A 23,177-nucleotide genomic window follows, 5' to 3' on the forward strand; every position below is an offset into this window, starting at 1 on the left:
GCGGCCATTTGGGGAATGAGCCAGCAGATGGAAATTCTCTGTCTCTCCCCCTCTCTCTCTGTGACATCAAATAAATAAATACATATTTTTTTTTTAAAAAAAGGAGCATCCTGTAAGTGGATTCAGGCTTCTGAATAAAATATAATTTTGTACAAGGGGAGTATATTTGTGTATTATGACTCTAATGAAAGAAACGGCTCTTAAGACATCAAAAAAAAAAACCAAAAAACCAAAGCATGGGGCTGGCGCTGTGGTGTAGTAGGTTAAGCCTTCACCTGCAGCTCTGGAATCCCATATGGGTGCTGGTTCAAATTCTGGCTGCTGCACTTCTGATTCAGCTCCTTTGGAAAAGCAGTGGAGGATGGCTCAAGCGCTTGGGTCCCTGCACCCACATGGGAAACCTGGAAGAAGCTCCTGGCTCCTGGCTCCGGGTCCGCCCAGCTTCTGCCATTGCAGCCATTTAGGGAGTAAACCAGTGGATAGAAGACCTCTCTCTCTTTCTCTGTCCATGCCTCTGACTCTCAAATAAATGAGTCAGTCTTTAAAAAAAAAAAAAAAAAATCATCCGAGCATGACAGGGACTACTGTCACATAAATGGACTCTTAACAAAAACTAGCTCTTTATATTGGCCACACTCATGTTTGAGAAAATTCTAATGGGTTGTATAGGACAGCAGATTGGTGGAGGCAGGGTATAATGACCACAAATGTTAAATCACAGAATATAGTTAACAGGTCTATGTGTGTTCTTTGGTGAACATCAGCGTTATTAAAAATGTAAGACAGGAAGCCTGTATTGTGGCATAATGGGTTAAGCTGCCATCTGCAGCACCAGCATCCCTTAATGACACTGGTTCGAGTTCTAGCTGCTCTACTTCCCATCCAGCTCCCTGCTAATGTGCCTGGGAAAGCAATGGAAAATGTTCCAGGTGCTTGGGCCCTTGCACCCATGTTGGGGACCCAAATGAAGCTCCTGGCTCCTGGCTTCTGCCTGGCTCAGCTGTGGCCCTTGTGGCTGTTTGGGGAGTAAACCAGCAGATGGAAGCTCTGTCTCTCTGCCTCTCAAAGAATAAAATACTAAGGAAAAAAAAAATCTAAGGTACTACAACTCTTAGACACAGTTTACCTGGAAGTTGCCATTTAATAAAGCATATTAACTTGTTTTTACAGTGTGTTTTCAACAGTTTTTAGGCTCATTACTGACAGATTACATCAGATTTACCTGTTACTCCTCATTTGGACTTCGTGTCATTAAGTACATTTTTGCTTGGGTAAGAAATTATAATTGCATTTATGGAGAGTCATTAGTGCCAAACTTCAGTGGAACTAGAAAAATATTTTTTATATTTTAAATAAGGTAGATATTCTGTGTCTTTTAAAGTTTATTTAATTTTAAAGAGAGTAATGAGGAAACGGGTATATATTTATATATATATGTACAGAGAGTGTGAGTGGTAATTTTTTTAAAAGATTTATCCATCTATCTGAAAGTCAGAGTTACACAGAGAGAAGGAGAGGCAGAGAGAGAGAGAGAGGTCTTCCTTCCACCTGTTGGTTCAACTCCCCAAATGGCCGCAACGGCCAGAGCTGCCCCAATCCAAAGCCAGGAGCCTCCCCAGGGTCTCTCACGCGGGTACAGGGGCCCAAGGACCCAGGCCATGCCCTACTGCTTTCCCCAGGCCACAGCAGAAAGCCGAGTCAGAAGTGGAGCAGCCAGGACTCGAACCAGCGCCCACATGGGATGCCAGCACTGTAGGCAGTGGCCCCACCCACCACACCACAGCGCCAGCCCTGAGAGTGATACTTTCCATCCACTGGTTCACTGCTCAAATGGCCACATCAGCCAAGACTGGGCCAGGCTGAAGCCAGGAGCCTAGAACTCCATCTGGGTCTCCCATGTGGGTGGCACAGACCCAAGTACATAGACCATCATGCTGAATTCTCAGATGCATTAGAAGCAAACTGGATCAGAAGCAGAGGAGATAGGACTTGAACTTGCACTCCTCCAGCAGCTCAACCTGCTGTGCACAATGCCTGCCCGAGACCTTAATTTCTTTTAACCTTTGTACATGCCTTCTGTATTAAAATACTTTGCAAAATTATTTGCTTAGATTCCAGCAGCCACTATTACATGCCTGCTGATAATTCAAATGTAGAATTGTCTTTTCTTAAGGTATTTTCTCCTTCTTTTCTTTTTCGGGGTTCCTGAAGTTCAGAGAGGTAGGTGTAGATAGGTCAGCCTTTACATCATCATGGTTCCTGTAATACTTTGGGTATTTTAGGTCCTCTTTAAACAGTTCCCCAAGTGTGAAATGAGTGGCCTGATGGCTAGTTAATTATTGTAACAATCAAAGAAACACTGAGGTCTGTGGTGACCTTAATGCCTATGATGTATGGGATATTGAAGCCAGACACTTGGAAAACACGTGCCAGAAGAGCAAAGCTTAGCTTTTAAAATCTACAGTCAGGCTGTTAGGATGTTCCCTCTCAAAGCATCTGCTTGAGTAAACAGCTGTTTTATTTGGAAAACACTTGCCTGTGTAGTTGGTGCCTGAGAGGGATGTTAGACATCACACGGAAGGTCAGCTACAAAGACACTACAGAAGTCTTCACATGTACGTTCTCAGACACGTTCAGTACACGTTTGCCGCTTATCGGCCCACCCATTTAATTGCTCATGAGCTCTTAATGTATTATGCTTGGAATTAATTTCAGAGGCCTTTTATACTGAAGAAGAAAAGGGGTCGTAAACGCAGGAGGATCAACAGCAGTGTAACAACTGAGACCATTTCTGAGACGACAGAAGTGCTGAATGAGCCCTTTGACAACTCAGATGAAGAGAGGCCGATGCCGCAGCTGGAGCCTACCTGTGAGATTGAAGTGGAGGAAGACGGCAGGAAGCCAGTCCTGAGAAAAGCATTCCAACACCAGTCTGGGAAGAAAAAATCAACAGAGGAAGAGGAAGGAAAAGACAATCATTGCTTTAAGAATACCGATGCTTGTAGAAGTAAGTAGCAGAACTGTGAGCCCTGTGAATGTCTCAGTGTGACACGCTGCCCAAGAGCAGGCTCCTACAGCTAGACACAAAGGCATTTGTGAGGTTGGCCTACACACCTGAGACAAGAGCTGCTCTGTTCTTTCTCATTCGTAAAAGGTTCTAGCTCTGTCTTCCTGGAATTGAATTCTCCGTTTAAACAGCTTCCAAAGCCAGAACGTTTATATAGGTGGGTTCATTATTCATTCCAGAAATTAGCTTTCACCCATAACTTGGAAGTCTATCAGTAAGAAACACATTGCATTTGCTTAGTTATAACTTGTGATGTTTTTCACATTTAATATTTCTGAAATCAAGGAGTGTGTTATCATAAATATGGGCATAGAATGTGATAGTTTCTTTTTTTCCTGGAGAACAAATATTAGTGCATTGATGGTGTGTGTCAGTAGGCACGAAGGTCTGAGGATACAGCACCGAGTCATCTAAGGGCAGGCATGGAGCAGCAGCGTAAGCTTCCGGTTGGGATACTTGCATCCCACGTCAGAGTGCCAGTTTGAATTGCAGCTCCCCCATTTCCCATCCAGCCCCCTGCTAATGGGACAGGGAAACGACAGATGATGGCTCACTTACCTGAGTCCCTGCTTGCCCATTCGGAGACCAGGACAGAGTTCCTTGCTCCTGGCTTTAGTCTGGCCCAGCCCCTGCTGTGGCAGCCATTTGTGATATGAACCAGTAAATATAAGTTTTCTCTCTTTCTCTGTCTCTGTCAATCTGCCTTTAAAATCAGTCTTTAAGAAAAAAAAGAGTCATCATCATCTAGGCTTATCCATACCATCAGTATTACTTTTAATGATACAGAAAAAATTTAGGAAATTGTCGTTCCTCTTAACCTGAAAGGAACTCCATCCTCGGAGGCGGGGGCGGGGGGAGGGACCACTAAACACCAGTGAATTTTCTTTGATGCCTAATTTAAAAGTAACCACCCCTTGTCCGACAGGCTAGGAACTGTGCAGTCCCTTTCCAGATGAAATGACCACTGGGAACTTACTCCATTCTAGGGAAACAGGCTGTCTTATTTCCCTGGAAAGCAGACGTATTACTATAGCTTTTGAAAAGCCAGTTTTTAAGAACATAAGCATGCATCTTGACTTCTTTTTGTTTTTAATAAAAACCAGAGTCACGAGAGAGGAGGCAGAGACAAAGAATCTTCTATTCACTGGTTCACTCCCTAAATTGCTGCAATGGCCAAAGTTAGGCCAGGCCAAAGCCAAGAACCAGAAACTTCATCAGGGTCCCTTACATGGGTGCAGGGACCCAAGCACTTGGCCCAACTTCCACCGCTTTCTGCTTTCCCAGGCACATTAGCAGGGAGCTGGATTGGAACTGAAGCAGCTAGGATTTGAATCGGCACTCACATGCAGTGCACCACACCAGGCACACATCTTGACTTTCCTAACGAACAGAAACACTGTTGCTGCAAACAGTAGTATTTTGCTAAGGGAATGACCTCTTGTCCTGGGTATAGAGGAAGCAAGCCTTGTTCTTTGGTTTCTTTAAACAAACAAACTGCAACGAGAGGTCTCTGTGTGTGTGGGTCTCTGTGTGTGTGGAACTCGAGCATTACTACTGGCTCTCTGCTCTGCAGCCTGTGAACGGATTGTCCCTGTTTTCCTTCCCCACTTCATGACATTTATCTTTAAACATTCCTAGTGGCTGTATTAACTTGACTCCTTTCAGTTTCTTCCTTCTTAAAAATAATTGGAAAGAGGGTTGGCGCTGTGGCATAGCAAGTAAAGCTGCCACCTGCAGTGCCATTATCCCATGTGCATGCTGGTTCGAGTCCTGGCTGCTCCACTTCCAATCCAGCTCCCCACTAATGGCCTGGGAAAACAGTGGAAGATGGCCCGAATTCCTGGGCCTCTGCGCCCATGTAGGAGACTTGGATGAAGTTCCTGGCTCCTGGCTCCTGGCGTCAGTCTCACCCAACACTGGCTGTTGCAGCCATCTAGGGAGTGAACTAGTAGATAAAAGATCAACCGATCTCTCTCTTTCTCTTCCTCTCTCTCTAAATCTAGCTTTCAAATAAATAAATAAATCATAAAAAATAATAATTTGAAAACATCTCCCAGTTTAGGGAAGTGTCCCTACAGAAGCTGGGAGGCCCCGTGGCCTGTAGAATAAGAATATGGACTCCAGGGGCACTGCTTGGCTACTGCCTGCCACTGTGACTAGAAGGGAACCAGTTTGAACATCTCGAGATGACTGTTAACTAGGGCTTCGGTGTGGGTACCTCTGAGGGAATCAGTCCATCACATATGCCTAGCTCTGGGCCCGGCAGTTTGAATGTGAGGCCTTCAGGTCAATGTATCTGTGCTTCTTTTATTATGTAAATAAGCCAGAGCTTGTCCTGACAGGTGCATGCTGGATTAGAAATCATTTCATTCTGGCAAAAAGGGTATCTGTTCCAGCGTGATTGTTAGATCTACTTTTGCTCTCCAACACACTGTTTGTAATAGCGTTATTACACTCTTTATAAAGTTTTTCCTTTAAATTTACTGACTCTCAGAGACTGGTGTGGTCCTTAATTTTCTGAAGATCTTGAGACTTGAATATTTTATACAAATATTTTATTCACCTATTTATTTGTTCCCAAATAGTGTGTGTGTGCGCGCGTGTGTGTAGATTCACATGTACGTATACGTATAATAAAAATGAGGTTAGGGGCCCACATTGTGGCACAGTGGGTCAGGCTGCCTCCTAAAATGCCTGTATACTATAGGGGTGTTGGTTCAAGACCCAGCTGTACCATTTCCCATCCAGCTGCCTGCTAAGGTGCTTGGGAAAGCAGGAAATGATGTCCTTAGTGCCTCAGCCCCTGCCAGGAGAGTTCCAGGCTCCTGATCCCAGGAGAGTTCCAGGCTCCTGGCTTCAGCCTTGCCCAACCCCGGCCATTTGGAAGTGAGTCAGCACATGGAAGATATCTGTTTTTCCCTCTCTCTCCCTGCACTCTGCCTTTCAAATAAATAAAATAAATCTTAAAAACAAGGTTGGCTGAACTGAAGTGGACTTTACAATTATTATTTATTTTTAACTGTCTTTAATGTTCAAATCTTGCATATCAACAGCAAACTGATTTAAAACACAGTGTAGACAGAATTAAAGAATACTTATGTTTTAAATAGTAATTTCATTGTTTCATGCAAAAATGGTGATCCAAGAAATTTATGTTCTGGGCATTTAATTATTTGTTCATTTATTTTTAGAGGTATAGGATTTATTTTTATGACAAACAGTATATTCAGATTGAAGTGAATGTCATTTGAGATCATTTAAATCCAGTAAATGTCTGCAACCCAACAGTTCACATTTGGCTAGTACAGCGGTACCTTGGACAGAAGTTAGCATTAAGCCCTTTCTCCATATTGCCTAATTTCTAAAAGTTCAAATTCGATTTTTTAATACATTTTGGAACTCTGGGCTTTTGCATCTGAGAATATAATCTTTGATAAATTCAAATATTTTCCAAAAGGCCTAGGTTTTTCACTTGGGTTATGCCACAATATTATGTTACTTTACTCTTGGTTTTATCTTGACCACCAACTCTTAAAATATAAACAAAAGCAATGTTTGGTAATTGTTATAGAGTAATGAATTCAAGTTGTCTAAGACTCTTTGTTCCTTCCCCCTTCTGTCTTTTCATTAAGATAATATGGACGACGAAGCAAATAACTTGAAAGAAGGCAGCAAAGACAATCCTGAACCTCTAAAGTGCAAGCAAGTATGGCCAAAAGGAACGAAGCATGGGCTTTCTAAGTGGAGGCAAAACAAAGAGAGGAAGACTGGATTTAAACTGAATTTGTACACGCCACCAGAAACGCCCATGGAACCTGATGACCAGGTGACGAGCGAAGAGCTGAAGGAGACGTCAGGAGACGGAGGCAGCCCCGCTCCCGGCGGGACTGAGCAGGAGGTCGAGGAGACTGCGGACGCTCTGCTGCCTCGGGATGAAAGCAGGACAGAAGAAACTTGTGCACCTGCGAGTCCAACTAAATCACCAGGAGAAAAACCGGACAGTGCGCTGATCAAACCTGAGGAGGAGGAGGAGGAGGAGGAAGAGGAGGAAGAAGAGGAGGAGGAAGAAGAGGAGGAGGAGGAGGAGGAAGACGAAGAAGTGAATATGGAAAAAGACCCAGGTGGTGCTAAGGGTCAGGAAAAGGAGGACCCAGAAGTCTGCATGGAGAAAGACGGCTCTGTGCATTTGGATGATCAGGAAGAGGAGGAGGAAGAGGAGGAAGAGCCGGCTCACAATGAGGACCATGATGCGGATGACGAAGACGACAGTCACATGGAGTCTGCTGGAGCAGAGAAGGAAGAACTCCCAAGAGAACCTTTCAAAGAAGAACTGGAAAACCAGGAGGCTTTTTTAGACCTTAGTGTTCAGCCTGGTCATTCAAACCCAGAGGTTTTGATGGACTGTGGCGTTGACCTTGCTCCATGTAACAGTGAGCCTAAGGAGCTTGCTGGGGACACTGAGGCTGCACCTGAATCTGATGAGGAGCCCTCAGAACAGGTACAGAAGCAGGACCCAAAGGACAGCGGAGAAGCAGATCCTGAGTTCAAAGAGGGAAACACAGCCCCGGTGGAAATCGACTCTGAGACGGTCCAGGCAGTTCAGTCTTTGACCCAGCAGAACAGGGAACAGGACGACACCTTTCAGGATTGTGCCGAGACTCAAGAAGCCTGTAGAAGCCTACAGAACTACACCCACGCAGACCAAAGTCCACAGATTGCCACTACTCTGGATGACTGCCAACAATCAGACCACAGCAGCCCAGTTTCCTCTGTCCATTCCCACCCTGGCCAGTCAGTACGCTCCGTCAATAGCCCGAGTGTCCCTGCCCTGGAAAACAGCTATGCCCAAATCAGCCCAGATCAAAGTGCCATCTCCGTGCCGTCTTTGCAGAACATGGAAACCAGTCCAATGATGGATGTTCCCTCAGTGTCAGATCATTCACAGCAAGTCGTAGACAGTGGATTTAGTGATCTGGGCAGCATCGAGAGCACAACTGAGAACTATGAAAACCCAAGCAGCTATGATTCTACTATGGGCGGCAGCATTTGTGGAAACAGTTCTTCACAGAACAGCTGCTCCTACAGCAACCTCACCTCCAGCAGTCTGACACAGAGCAGCTGTGCTGTCACCCAGCAGATGTCCAACATCAGCGGGAGCTGCAGCATGTTGCAGCAGACCAGCATCAGCTCCCCCCCGACCTGCAGCGTCAAGTCTCCTCAAGGCTGTGTGGTGGAGAGGCCTCCCAGTAGCAGTCAGCAGCTGGCTCAGTGCAGCATGGCTGCTAACTTCACCCCACCAATGCAGCTGGCTGAAATCCCTGAGACAGGCAACGCCAACATTGGCTTATATGAGCGCATGGGTCAAAGTGATTTTGGGGCTGGGCATTACCCACAGCCGTCTGCCACCTTCAGCCTTGCCAAACTACAGCAGTTAACTAACACACTTATTGATCATTCATTGCCTTACAGCCACTCCGCTGCTGTGACTTCCTATGCAAACAGTGCCTCTTTGTCCGCACCATTAAGTAACACAGGGCTTGTTCAGCTTTCTCAGTCTCCACACTCCGTCCCTGGGGGACCCCAAGCACAAGCTACCATGACCCCACCCCCCAACCTGACTCCTCCTCCAATGAATCTGCCGCCACCTCTTTTGCAACGAAACATGGCTGCATCAAATATTGGCATCTCCCACAGCCAAAGACTGCAAACCCAGATTGCCAGCAAGAGCCACGTGTCCATGAGAACCAAGTCGGCATCTCTGTCACCCGGCACTGCCCCCCATCAGTCACAGATCTATGGGCGCTCCCAGACTGTAGCCATGCAGGGTCCTGCACGGACTTTAACAATGCAAAGAGGCATGAACATGAGTGTGAACCTGATGCCAGCCCCAGCCTACAATGTCAACTCTGTGAACATGAACATGAACACGCTCAATGCCATGAATGGGTACAGCATGTCCCAGCCAATGATGAACAGTGGCTACCACAGCAATCATGGCTACATGAATCAAACACCCCAATACCCTATGCAGATGCAGATGGGCATGATGGGAACCCAGCCATATGCCCAGCAGCCAATGCAGACCCCGCCCCACGGGAACATGATGTACACAGCCCCCGGGCATCACGGCTACATGAACACGGGCATGTCCAAGCAATCTCTCAATGGGTCCTACATGAGAAGGTAGACAATGTGGGCAGTCCACAGAGCCCACTGGGCATCACTATTGGATTGATCTGCACAAATACCTTTGAAGAGTACGATTTCAAAACCAGCAATTGGTGTGAATGCAAAAACATTTGTTGGCACCATTTATTTAAAAAAAAAAAAAAAAAGCTGTATGCAGCAGAAAGCCTTATACAAGTTGTTTTTCTTTCTTTCTTTCTTTCTTTCTTTTTTTTTTTTTTTTTTTTTGGTACCTTTGTTTCTGTTACTAACTTTTATATGAAATTCTCTGCAAAGAAAGGCCTCTCTTTGGACTACAGTTTGGAGGCAGCCACTTGCTGTGCCTGCTACCATTAAACAATGTGGATATCCAGCCCCCCATTCTCTGTTTTAATATGGAACCTAGAGCTTTTTTTTCCTTCCCCGTCCACTCCATGTAAATGCCTTTAGCCTTTCAGTTATTGTATATTTTGTTTAAGGTGACACTTCAGCATGCCGCTAATGTCTTTGTTAGTGACAGTGCATTTTGTAGTACTGTACAAGTGTTGTGCTAACAGTAAGCCATTTCTTAAGTTTTTTGCCTTGATTAGGGTGCCCTAATTTGAGGGTTTAAAAAAAACTATATTTTTGTTAATTATAAAACTGTAAAGAGCTATAAAAGCTATTCCCATTTGGTTAGTTAAAAGGGTTTTATTGCTAAATGTTTGGTGTAAAGTTGAGACCCTTTTCCATTTTGGTGACAGATTTCTTTGGGGAAAAAAGGCAGCTTTCTGTTTTATAAATGCAGACTTCTGTTTATTGAATGAAGCATATCTCAGTGTTTATCTGTCAGGTTTTGAAACATTTCATATATGTCCAAATACTTGGCAGGATTTAAAAAAAATAGTGAATTTGGTGTAAAGTTGCTATTTTATGGAAATGCCTCTAACTTTACATTTTCATTCCATCTGTAGATTTTTCTATCTTTATAAAATATTGGAGTTATTTTTTAAGGAAAAATAGAGAAGTAGCTTGTGAATAGCTCAAACTAAGCTTACAAATCGCATGTAAAAAAGCAAAAAAGTTATTTGTGTCTGTTTATATTGCTTCCTTTTTTGTAGCCTTTGTACCTGTACAGGGTGACAGTAAGGGCCAAGCAGGAGAGGCGTAATCCTTGTATAAAATAGGAGCCAGCGACACTCTTGTATTTATCTGTTCTCTTTTTAGTCAGTTACTTCAAAAAAACAAAAACAAAAACAAAAAAAAGCTGTACATTTTAACATAAAATAAATTATGATGAGCCATTTTTAGCCTCTTGTGTCCTGTCATATTATGATTGATAGAGAATGACCAGTTGAACTGTATCATGTGTCACATCTCAAAACACATACACATTTTGGGAAAATAAATTATTTAGTGTAAATTGGAGTTATGAGATTTTTCTGATTTGTTTTGACTTTGGGGGAGGGGTTGGCAATAAATAAGAGTAATATCTAATAAAACCATCACATATACCAAATACCTATTTAATAAATTAATTTATAATGGATTTTAATGCTTTTCATGAAAGTTTATTTTATGCTAGTGCATACCTTCTGTATGCCAATCATTGTCTTTAAAATAAAGTGAATTTGTTTTTTTTCTTTTTGACTTTGATCTTCATTTCCAAAGAGATCCCGCACAAATACCCATTTCCCTCATTTGCATAGTTTGTATAAACACCCCAGAGTCTAGTACCGTGGTAGCAAACTTCATTTTTATAAAGATGAATACCAAAAAATAAAGCACCCAATTTGGGATGCTACATTTGAAAAATCACTTTCTTAAAAGGTATGAAAGTTTTGCTTTGTTGTGAATGATTGATTGTATGTTTTCTTTAGCATCTAAAGTTTAAACAAGGCAAAAAAATGAGTGTTCACAAATACTCTGGCCTCCAGAGAGTTCTGTCTGAGTGTGAAGGCATTTGATTACTCAAGCAACAAGCCTAGGAGCAAATGCCTAACGTGGCACCCACATGAAATCGGCCTGCTGAGCTCTCCACGCCTCCACGTGGCTGCTCCACCTCTCTTGTTAAACAGGTCACCACTTCTATACCTCTTGGAGGAAGACAAGATGGCTTTTCCGTTCTTGGTTTAACACACACCATAGACTTCAAAGTGGGTCCGAATTCTGAAGACAGATAGTTGGTGCTTGCACACCGGTGAGAGTCAGAGACGCCATGCAGAGCGAGGGCAGATGAGCAGGAGTTTGGTCTCATCCCTACCGTTACTTTCTCTCACCGTTTGGGTTTAGAAGGAAGTGCACTGAGTTGTTTTGTTTTGCCTTTTAGTCCCTGTAGTGGCTAAGGGCAGGCTTCCAAGAAGACACTTCTACAAGGGCCTGTACTGCAAAGAACCTTTAAGGCCCTGTGCCCGTAGGAAAGGAAAGCACAGTCCGTCCTCAGTGGGGAGTGATGGTGTACTGCTTCAGGTCAGGAGTGGCTCGGGACCTGGGTGCCCCAGCAGGCTGCATAGGCAAGAGGCTGTGCAGCCCTGGTGGCAGGGTGGAGGCTGGCAGCCGTCTGGTCTGCGCTGGAGAGACCACACAGGGCCTCCACAGCCCCCAGCTTGAGATGCAGGTATTCAGTTGTTTTTGTCTTTGGGGGTCATGATTCTCCTCCCTGTTGTCTTTAACAGTGGCCTTGGGTTTGTGGGGTGTCTGATGGCCCCTGCTGCGGCCTGCCTCACGGTCACTCTGCCTTAAACCCACCAGACCAGAATCTTAAGAACAGCACTGGGGATACCTCGAGTCTCAGGTCCCAAAGGGGCTGCAGTGTGCCCAGGTTTGGTGCTCCTCTGTAGGCCCCACGTGCTAATATTGCTTGATGGGACAGAAGGGCTTAGCAGAGTGGAGAAACTACAGATCTAAGAGCTTCAGCAGCTGCACACCCCTCACGCAGGCTCTCACTGGAGAAGTCAGACCTGCACGTGACCTCTAGCGTCCTGGGAAACGAATAGGCTCGTCAGAACCGCAGTAGAGTCCTGTTGGGTTAGATTCATTAACAGGCACGTCTTCTAAAACCAGTAATGTATTCTTCTACTAGCTTTCAGAGTGGTCCTAAGTTGGGGTCAGCCTTGTGTTTTCATAGCTCAGGTGGTGCCTCCCCAGCTGTGCAGGAACTGGCCCCTCTGGCCGACCTTCTGCTTCGGAAATAATGACTCACAATGTTGTCTCAAAGAGTTTTCAAAAGCAGTCCTTCCGTTTGATCCACGCACTCGCCCTGTGCAGCAAATGGGACATTGATTCCAAGTTACAGATCAGGAGACTGAGCCTTCAAGGAAGCTAACTTAATGGCCAAAACACCCAGCTAAAAGTCTGAGAGAAAGCAAAGCCAGGTCTTTCCAAATCACAGCTTGTTTTCCTAAAACTGCTCTCTGGGACGAGGCCTGATCTTGTCACCTCCCTGATTCAAAGACTTAGCTAATAAATACAGGATGCTGTGAAGACTGTTAAGTTGGCCGGCGCACGGCTCAATTGGCTAATCCTCCACCTTGTGGCGCCGGCACACCGGGTTCTAGTCCCGGTCAGGGTGCCGGATTCTGTCCCGGTTGCCCCTCTTCCAGGCCAGCTCTCTGCTGTGGCCTGGGAAGGCAGTGGAGGATGGCCCAAGTGCTTGGGCCCTGCACCCCATGGGAGACCAGGAGAAGCACCTGGCTCCTGCCTTTGGATCAGCGCGGTGTGCCGGCTGCAGCGCGCCGGCCGCGGTGGCCATTGGAGGGTGAACCAACAGCAAAGAAGACCTTTCTCTCTCTCTCTCACTGTCCACTCTGCCTGTCAAAAAAAAAAAAAAAAAAAAAGACTGTTAAGTGCTTTGTAAATGTAAGCTCCTTTGTTGTTGCACAAAAGCTTTGCCAAATACCCAAAGCACAAGTGCTGTTGTATTAGGAAGCAGTATCTTCCATTTCTTTGTATTCGGTTTCCATAATTCCTTCTACATACTTGTTCCCTTTCCTGGGCCTTCCTCTACCCAGGCCCAGCTCTGCACACTGTGCTCTGCACTGGTCAGGCCTGCAGCGGCTTCTCCCTCCTATCGCACCTGGTATGATGGCTTCAAATCCCATCCTCTCTAGGGTCTCACCGCTCGAGGTTCCCGATCAACGTTTTGTGTGCCTTAGGCATCTGACGGGACCACACCGTTGATGTCTTGTTCTTCCCATTCCCACTTTGGTAAATCCTATCTCAGCATGAAGGCACCACGAAGAATCCCCGTCAGTTTATCTTTCAGTTGTCCCTCCCTCTCAGCAGGTCCTGTCCGTTTTCCAGAGAAATTCCACACTCATCTTGAATACTAAGCCCCTGACGCTGGCAGTCAAGGCCATGTTCTCCTTTCCTCTCAACCATCCCAGTTGCCTCCCACCTGGTCTCTCCTCTCTTAATTCCCTACCACCCATTCATTCCCCATGCTTTGGCCAAAGTGAGTTCTTTGCAGCGTGTTCTTGAAACAGTTCATCCCACTCCCCTGCTTAGAATCCTTGGGTGGTTTATCTGTGCGCTTGGAATACAGTTGAGTCTCTCCACTCCTTTCCTCGCCCTCCACCCATCCGCACACACAAGGTCCAGCCTCACTGATGGGCAGCTTCTCGCTGGTGGGCTGCTTCGGGTCCAAGCTTAACCCTGTCTCCTCTGGGAGGTCTTCCTCCACCACTCCATCCACAGTGGGTTCCCCCATTGTTCTGCTCAGTACCTGTTTCCCTCATCGCATTCTTTGTTTCCAGTCGCCCCATTCAGCTGTTGCCACATGGCAGGTTCTCAATGGCTGCCCACTGGCCAGATGAACCTTTGACTTCTGAAGACTCGAGAAGCTTTCGCAAACACTTGTATTCCTTCTTCCTCCTATCCTTGGCCCCCAGGAATCATGCTGGAGACAGCAGGCCCCTGACCGACATTCTCTGCTTCCGCTGTTCCCAGCAGGACTCAACTCAGCCCACCAAGAGATGGGCACAGGGGGAGTGTGGGCAAGCTCAAGATGACATCAGCAGTGACCCATGGCCATCGTCCTTCCTGCTTGTGAAGCCTCAGTAAATGTAAGTACCTCGTCAAAACAGAAACCTCTTCTCCCTGGACATGGAATAGGCTGGACCTGACACACCAGGACGGGAGAGCCTGGTAGGAAGAAGCACGACCCCAGGTGCCTTTGTCTGCCCCTCTGCCAGGACCCTGGGGGCGGCCCGCACACTCAGATCCGAGTCGGGAGGCGGTTCTGCTCTCTGTGGCCCTCGACGCCTGCGGTGGGGGTCTCTGCAGCAGACAAGCCTGCTCTCTGTCCAGCTCTGCACCGTCACCTCCTTTCCCGGTAGTTTAGCACACGTTGAAATTTCCATCTCATCTCTGCCTTTTTGCTTTGCAGCACTTAGTGCAATGGCTCCCACGCCATCATTTATCAGAACAGCCATGGCAGCCTCACCGGGAGGCCACTGGGCGCAATCCCCTCCCCACAGGTGATCCAGCAGACCCCAGCTCCAAGCCTCTGGCACAGAAGCACCTGAAAGCCACAGGGTGACCGCTGACCCTGCGCTCTCCACTGCCCCCTCTCCCTCCTTCCCTCAAGAACTTCCTCTCTGGTCGGCTGAAACACCACAGCCGAACTGGCGGCCTGGCCTTCTGCGGTGTTGGCTGCATTGCCTGCCTGTGCCTGTTGAAGGCCGAAAATCCCGTCACGACAAGAGGTCAGCGCCCAAGCAGGCGCCGCCCCGGGCTCCCATCCCACAGCAAGCCCCTGCACACACCGCCTGCGGTGACCGGCACATCCAGCCCGGGGCTCCGACTGCGATCCCCGAAACAGCGGCTCTGCCCACCGCAAACCCCTCCTTGGCCACACTGGCCTTGCTCAGGGAAGCGGCATCTCTGGCTGGGAGCCAGAAGCGGGGATGCGAGGGCAGGGGTTTCTGTGCAGAGCCAGGATCCCACCTCTTTTTTTTTTTTTTCCTTTGACAGAGTTATAGACGGTGAGAGAGAGAGAGAGACAGAGAGAAAGGTCTTCCTTCCGTTGGTTCACCCCCCCAAATGGCCGCTGCGGCCGGCGCGCTGCGCAGATCCGAAGGCAGGAGCCAGGTGCTTCCTCCTGGTCTCCCGTGGGGTGCAGGGCCCAAGCACTTGGGCCATCCTCCACTGCCCTCCCAGGCCACAGCAGAGAGCTGGCCTGGAAGAGGGGCAACCGGGATAGAATCCGGCGCCCCAACCAGGACTAGAACCCGGTGTGCCGGCGCCGCAAGGCGGAGGATTAGCCTAGTGAGCCGCAGCGCCGGCCAGATCCCACTTCTTTAGATGGTGACCCAGCCTGGGATCCCAGGGTACAGACAGACCGGAAGCTCGGATGCTCGCCTTGGTACTCTTCTGGGGGTTAGGAAACCACCTTCTACTTCAAAATTAGTTTTATAGGAACGTGACTTTAAAACAAAGCCAGATGTTTAATCAGAGCACAATGCCCACACATCGTATAATCCGTGCCTGTTTCCATCTTACTAAAAATAAACACACAGGAGGCCGGGTGCGGGAGTGAGCACGCGCGGGCAGGAGACCACGCAGGCGGCCAGCCCGCCCCGACCCCTGCGCGCGCACGCACGCCGGAAGCGGCCGAGGGCGCGCGGGAGAGGCCAGGCCGGGCCCTCGCGTCCCTGCTGGGCGACCAGCCAGGCCCGCGGCCTCCTCGGCCTTCGCCTCCCGCGTCCCCAGAGTCCCGGCGCGGCGCCCACGTGGAGGGCCCTACTGCGCGCCGTCCTGGGCCTCCTCACCGTCGCCGTCGCCGCGCTGGGCCTGTCGCCTCTGCTGCACCAGCTGCCTGTCCAGTTCTCGGAGCTGCTTCAGGAAGCCCCGGTTGGGGAGGACACAGCGGTTCTTGGCCACTTGTTGGATGGCGTCCACCAGGGTCATGTTCCTGTGGATCATCAGGTAGGCCAGGACCAGGGTGGCCGAGCGGCTGCGGCCCATGGCGCAGTGAACCAGGATCTTATCTGGGGACAGAATGAAGAGAGGGAAAACCCGCGCTGAAGAGGGGGTGGCAGCAGGAACAGGGCTGCTGGCCCTCGGCTTTGCCCCGCTTCCCCCCCGCCACAGCCCACAGGTGTAAAGTGGGGAACCTGCCAGTATTGGCGGCCCTGGGTGGCTGGGAGGGGACTTTAACGACTGCGCCTATTAGAGGCCCAGTGGAGGGCAGCTGACACTATGGGAGCCCCAGCGGGGCAGGGGGGAGGGCGGCAGGTGACATTAGCAAGGCCGCCCCTCCTCCCTGCCCAGTGCCTACAGATGGAAATGCTGGACACCGGCCTTTAGGCTCGGCTTTGTTTCTTAAAGCCTTCCTTGTGCTTGTTCAAGGAGGCAGTCACAAAAGGTACCAAAGGTACCTAATGAAGAGCCCCCACCCCCACCGCCCCTGCAGTTCCCAGAAGCGGGGAGCGGTTCCAGTCTCTTCCGGGAAGAACGCCTGTCTGTGCGGCAGCCAGAACATCTTGTCTCCTTCCTTGCCTCGATGGTAGTGAGTTCTACCTAGTTTTCTAGACCTGGGTTGTTTTTTTTTTTTTTTAATACATTTTTTTTTAATTTATTTTTTTGGACAGGCAGAGTGGATAGTGAGAGAGAGACAGAGAGAAAGGTCTTCCTTTTTGCCGTCTGGGTTTTTTCCTGTAACCATACATCTTGGAACTCTATTCACTGCTGGATGAAGGGTTCTCTAGTTTTTATTCTTTTTCTTGGGTCTGCATAGAGATCCTGTGCCGGGAGGAACCACCCAGACTTTATTTAAAGGGCACGTAGCCCTTGGGAGACCGCAGAGTGACCCATACCCCCCCCCCCCCGGTGGAACAGCCAGGCAGGGGTGGTTTTTGACCTCAGATAAGGAGAGTGCTCCCTCAGACAGAGGGCGTCACGTGCCCGCCGTGCAGTCCAGGAGCATCCACATGGCCACGGAGCCTTCAGAACCCTGGCCCACCCTCCTGCAGACTGGGGTTCCAGGCTGGGTTCTGTTCCTCTGCACCAGCCGGGTGATGCGCGAGTCCGTCCCTCAGCCCCTGGACCCTCGCTTGCCTCTCCGCCGAATAGCAGAGCGAAGGCTGATTGGCACTGAGCGAAAACGAGTCAGTAAAAATGCCACGGTCCAGAGTTTGTTGTTGTTGTCTTTAAAGGAAAGGTTCTCTGTGTCATGACTCTTCCTGCACTTGGCGTTAGCCGCATCATAACCTAGACTGGTGCTTCTCCAAGTGTGATCCAGGTCCCCTGGGAGTGCCCTTGGGAGACCCCAGGGTCGCTCCTGTTTCCATAGCAGTGCCCGGTGATGTTCGGCTCTTTGTGCTGACTTTGGTGCCGATGGCACAGAGGCAGCAGTGGGCAGCGCTGGTGCCCCAGCATGAATCACGGCACGGACACCAGCCTGTAACAGTGATCCCCACGTTGTCTACCACCCCACCTCCAGGGGGTGGTGCCGGTGTCAACTTCCCTTAAAAATATCCTCGATGAAAATATTTCAACCCTTCAGTACGCTTCTTAATGCTCCATAGATTGCGATGGGCAGCATACATGCCACACTTTGGCTATCTACCAAAATGTAATGGCTTCTCAAGCAGAAGCACGTGGGAGTCTGAGATGCAAACTTAAACTAGCTGCTTCCAGGAAATACTATTCTTACCTGAATGAACAAATGATAGAAAAACGAAGGTTATTCCTGTTTGGGCACTTGGCAGACTTTTTCTCAAAAGTGAACAAGGTAAGCCTGTCACTTGAAAGAAAATGACTGACAGATTTGTGGCCACTGTTAAAATGCAAGCTTTCGAGCAAAAATTAGAATTTTGAGGGGCCGATGCTGTGGCTCAGTGGGTTAACACCCTGGCCTGAAGTGCCGGCATCCCATATGGGCACTGGTTCGAGACCCAGCTGCTCCACTGCCGATCCAGCTCTTTGCTATGGCCTGGGAAAGCAGTGGAAGATGGCCCAGGTCCGTGGGCCCCTGCACCTGTGTGGGAGACCCGGAAGAAGCTCCTGGCTCCCGGCTTCCGATCAGCGCAGCTCTGGCTGTTGTGGCCAATTGGGGAGTGAACCAGCAGGTGGAAGACCTCTCTCTCTCTCTCTCTCTCTCTCTGCCTCTCCTCTCTCTGTGTGGCTCTGACTTTCAAATAAATAAATAAATCTTTAAAAAAAAGAATTTCGAAAATCTTGTATCCATCTCTGTGAGACTGACAGTTTTCCAACACCTGAAGATTTCTGTTAAGATCAATGTTGTTACTGGGGCCAGCGCTGTGGCTCACTTGGCTAATCCTCTGCCTGCGGTGCCGGCATCCCATATGGGCACTGGGTTCTAGTCCCGGTTGCTCCTCTTCCAGTCCAGCTCTCTGCTGTGGCCTGGGAGGGCAGTGGAGGATGGCCCAAGTGCTTGGGGTCCTGCACCCGCATGGGAGACCAGGAGGAAGCTCCTGGCTCCTGGCTTCGGATTGGTGCAGCATACCGGCCATAGTGGCCATTTGGGGGGGTGAACCAACGGAAGGAAGACCTTTCTCTCTCTCTCTTTCTCACTGTCTGTAACTCTACCTGTCAAATAAATAAATTTTTAAAAATCTTTTAAAAAAATCAATGGCGCTATTAACAAATGTGGTTTTGTGATAATATATTAATGAAGTTTCAGCATTTGGAAGATGTACATAACTTGATAAAACATATTCTCCAAGTGACCAATGCAGGATACTACAGAATTATGCATGGGGAAGAGATACATTCAAAATACAAGACAGACCAATGGATTTTACTCTTACCAACAATGAATGCCACTGATATGGTTCACATGTGGTTCACATCCACAACCAACCTTTATTGCTTTAAATTAAAAAATATTTATTTATTTATTTGAGAGAAACAGAGGGAATGACACAGATTGACAGAGAATGCAGCAATTTGCTGGTTCACTCCCCAAATGTCCACAATGGCTGGGACAAGCCAGGCCGAAGCTGGGAGCTGGGAACTGAATCCAGGTCTTCCACGTGTATAGCAGGAACCTAACCAATTGAGCCATCACCAGCTGCCTCCCAGGGTCTGCACTGGCAGGAAGCTGGAGTCTGAAGCTGAAGCTGGAAACCAAGCAGACATCCCAACTAATAGCTTAACCAGTAGGCCAAATGCCCACTTTAAAAATGCCCTTTAAAAAGCTATCACTTGGGCCGGCGCTGTGGCATAGTGAATGAAGCTACTGCCTGCAGTGCCAGTATCCCATAATGGTGCCGGTTTAAATCCCTGCTGCTCCACTTCCAATCCAGCTTCTAGAAGATGGTCCAACTGCGTGGGCCCCTGCACCCATGTGGGAGACCCAGAAGAAGCATCTGGCTCCTGGCTTTTGATCGGCTCAGCTCCAGCCACTGCAGCCATTTAATGAACCAGTGGATGAAAGACCTTTCTTTCTGTCTTTCCCTCTCTCTCTGTAACTCTGCCTCTCAAATACATAAATAAAATCTTTTTAAAAATTTATCACTTGTAAAGAATATCTACAATTATTAGAAAATGCTATTAAAACATTCCTCCCTTCTCCAACTACATATCTGAATGATACTGGATTTTCTTCATACACTTCAATGAAAACAACCTATCACAACAGACTGAATACAGAAACAGATAAGAGAATCCAACTCAGTTCTATTAAGCTTAACATTAAAAATATCTGCAAAAAAAAAAAAAATAAAATCTAAGAGCCACTCTCCTTAATTTTATTTTTGAAAGTACAATTTTTCTTTAAAATATTATTACATGGCTATGCAATGGTTTATTGTTTTTAGATGAGTATTTCTAAATGTTTAGGTTTTTATTTCTAATACACTAAAGATCTTTGAGATCCTCAATATTTTTTAAGCGTATAAAAGAGGCTTGAGAGCCAGAGCTCTAGAAGAATAAAGCTGTCTTCGGCCACTACCGTGTCCACTGGTAGGCGGAGCTGAGAAGCTCCGTGAGTGAGAGGCTTTGCCCTGCTTCTGGTTCCCATTTGGGGGCACTCTGGAGCTCACCCCGTCCCCCTGACTTCATGGCCTTCATCCTTGAAAGGACCTTCAAGGCTCTGTTGCCATCAGCCCTACTTTACAGCCGGGGAAACAGGCCTCGTGAGGTCAAGTGACTTGCCGGAGATCGCCCAGAACGCAGATGGCAGCACGAGAAACAGTTTGGTGCGACATATTATAGAGGTCCTCCTGTGTGCTACGCATTGGCCCCAGTGCTCTAGGGACAGAGGTCATGAGGTCAGGCTGTGTGGCTCTCCCACCCCGGTCACCGCCACCACCAGCACCCTTGCTGTTGTTGTGCAGCCTCTCTGCTGGGCTTGAGCTGGGCTGGGGCAGCTTGAGCTGTGCTGCTCCATGGCTGTGTTCCTGCGCCTGAGGCCTGGCGGATGACGGAGGTGCTTATGGGTGCCGGTGGGTTTCTGATATGAGAACAACATGGCAAAGAGCCCTACTGTGTGGACATGATTCCCTGATCACCTCTCCACCCGAGCCGTGACCTCCCTCGTGGGGCCGTGCAGGACGGTGGCTATGGTCAGAGGCTGGGGCAGCTTGAGAAACAAGGGATCCCAGACACCAGGCTGGGGAGGTCTGTGCACCCTGACCAACTGCAAGGCTGGACAGTGACCACCCCCCCCACACACACATGCAGAGCCTGGTGTAGGGAGGTGTGCTGTAAGTAACCCTCAGTTCTACCATAGTTCAAGTCATCATAAGCGAACCAGGCGGCCCCCCAACCCTAGCTATCCAGGTCACTGAGTATCCCGAGCAAGCCTCTATACCCTGTTCACCTTGGCCTGAAAGGGGGGCCAGAAGCAGGGGCCCCTTATTGAGTGCAGTGTCGGGTTGGGGGCTGTGGACATATGCAGCCGGATGAGTGTCTGCTCTGGCCCTCTGATCCCCACAGACTGTTCCAGAGGCTGCCTGGCTGCTGGCCAGCTCTGCTGACAACTAAAGCGTTCCTTCCTCTCCCAGCAGAGAAAAAAAAAAGGAAGGTAATTCTTTCTGTCAGGGCTAAATACTTGAAACAGACGAAAGCTGTAGTTCATTAAGCCTTTTGGGGGGAGCCTGAAGTCTGTTAAGTGGGATGGGGGAGGGGAGGAGGAAGGGACAGGAGATGGAGGGGTTGGAGGTGAGGGGGGAGAGTGGCGTGGGCGCTTGGCCCTAGCAAGAGCCCCTGCAGCTCGATCTGACTTTCAGGACTGCACCTTGGGTGCTGGCAGCCAGGAAGGCTGTTGGGCCTGCTGCTCCCAGGAGGCCTCGGGTGCTGACCAGGCCCAGCCACCCTCCTCCTGGCGCCTGTCCGCAGTCTCAGGGCCTGGCTCCCTCTTAGCTCTGCGGCTCTGCCAAGGGCTGCCCTTTGCAGCCCAGTCCCAGGCCAAGGGACGCTGCGCTTGGGGAAGCTGAGAAGACGTGGGCCAGGAAGGCCTTGTGCCCCCACAGACCGCAGCGGGGTGGCCAGGAGGCTCCCTGGGGGCCGGCGCCAGCTGGGCTAGGCCTGAGCGAAGGCGCTCTGTCGGAGCTGCCATTTTCTAGATCCGTGGCTTTCGGGAAGCCCAGCAGGGCTGCGCTCCCGAGCCTCACCCCGACTGCACGGTGCGCTGAGCGCTTTTTGTATTTGGCTGCTGTCAGTTCTCACAGCGACCCAGAGATGTCTGTGAAACTGTTTCCCCCATTTGGCAGATAAGGCAGCTGGAGGGCAGGGCAGTGACTTGTCAGAGTCGCCCAGCTAGGAGGTGGCAGGCACTTGATCAGCCGCCGGAGCTCCCCCACCCCGCCATGCTCTGCGGCATTGCGCGTACGTGAGTCAGAGGAGACTCACAGGAAAATATGGGCTTGGAGTTGGCAGTGCAGTGCGTGCTGGCATTTTCTTCTCTTACCTTGTTTTCAGGGAAATGCTGGCTGCACCACCGGATTGGTTTATGACCCACTGTTAGGTTGCAGTCTTTGAAGAATGCGAGTTTCAGTGAAAAATTTCCCCTTTGGCCTTTACCGAAAGGTGAATTCCCCCAGTCTCACAAAGAAACCCAAATCCTGAATCACAGCTGCTCCTCAGTTGCCCGTTTTCTGAGGTGATGGGCAGGTGGGCTTCTGTCACTCACATCATCAGAACCAGGCCCAGCTGGCATCCCACGCGTGCCCCCACTTAGGGGCACCCTGGTGAGCAACTGCCTTCCCTGGGGCAGAGGATGCCCTTGGCCAGTCTCCCACACTCTGTTAGAACCTGGCTTTCTCAGCAATGTGTTTAAAATTTCTTAGCAATGTGTTTTTTTAAAAAAAAAAGTCCGAGTTCCTTCTTCTTTCAAAATAGTTCTGAGTGTGTGGGCACCCCAAAGAAATGGTGCAAAGTGTGTTACAAAGGGCAGGGGTGAGGCGGCGTGTGTGTGTGTGCCACAGGAGGGCAGGGGCCCTAAAACACTCGCTGACAGTGCGTTCTGGGGCAAGCTCAGGAAGCCTAGGGAGCAGACTTCATCCATTTCTTTATACCTACTTCATGCAAAGTAGATTTTAAGATGGCTTCCTGTTTCAGAAAAAGGATGAACGCAAGGTGGCTCCTTAGACGATCTCACTGAATTGAAACCACACTGGGGCATGCCCGGGGATGCAGTGTCCGGCAAGGCAGTCCCCATGTGCTGTCACCGCTTCTCCTGATGAGGAGTGACCAGGTCCCTTGTTTCTGAGCCTGTAAGCAGCTGGCAGCCTCGCCTTCCACGATACCCGGTGACCTCACCTACAGCAGAGCCACCAGACGCTCAAGATAAGTGCACCAGACTCTTCCGTGAGGCCTGACGGGCAGGAGGAGTCCCCGCTGGCAGTGTCCTGTGTGCCTCCAGTCAGCTCGGTGACCCTGGGCTTCCGGGGCCTCCCTTTCCCCAGCTGTCACACCAGGCCAGTGGTCTGGATCGTGGCTTAGTTTTTTCAGGAGCAGCTGAGCTCACCTGGAGCCGTTATGGAAGGGTCAGAGCGAT

At 49.1% G+C, this 23,177-nt stretch overlaps 2 protein-coding genes across 8 annotated transcripts in view; one reads left to right on the plus strand and one right to left on the minus strand.

Moving 5' to 3' along the window:
- The window catches only part of KAT6B (lysine acetyltransferase 6B), a 208,708-nt gene extending 198,299 nt beyond the window's left edge, over positions 1–10,409 (plus strand). For all 6 annotated transcript variants that reach the window (XM_062215047.1, XM_062215046.1, XM_062215045.1 and 3 more), the window contains 2 exons: positions 2,716–3,007; positions 6,700–10,409. In XM_062215047.1, coding sequence (XP_062071031.1) covers positions 2,716–3,007; positions 6,700–9,254 — 2,847 coding nt within the window. In that variant the 3' untranslated portion in view covers positions 9,255–10,409. The remainder of the gene's footprint in view (positions 1–2,715; positions 3,008–6,699) is intronic.
- A 330-nt stretch (positions 10,410–10,739) lies between these two features.
- DUSP29 (dual specificity phosphatase 29) overlaps positions 10,740–23,177 on the minus strand; it is a 30,339-nt gene continuing 17,901 nt past the window's right edge. For both annotated transcript variants that reach the window (XM_062215052.1, XM_062215051.1), the window contains 2 exons: positions 15,982–16,200; positions 10,740–12,470 (listed from right to left, as the gene is read on the minus strand). In XM_062215052.1, the coding sequence (XP_062071036.1) occupies positions 12,340–12,470; positions 15,982–16,200 (350 nt within the window). In that variant the 3' untranslated portion in view covers positions 10,740–12,339. The remainder of the gene's footprint in view (positions 12,471–15,981; positions 16,201–23,177) is intronic.

This window comes from Lepus europaeus, chromosome 17 (genome assembly GCF_033115175.1).
Source record: "Lepus europaeus isolate LE1 chromosome 17, mLepTim1.pri, whole genome shotgun sequence".
Lineage (NCBI taxonomy): Eukaryota > Metazoa > Chordata > Mammalia > Lagomorpha > Leporidae > Lepus > Lepus europaeus.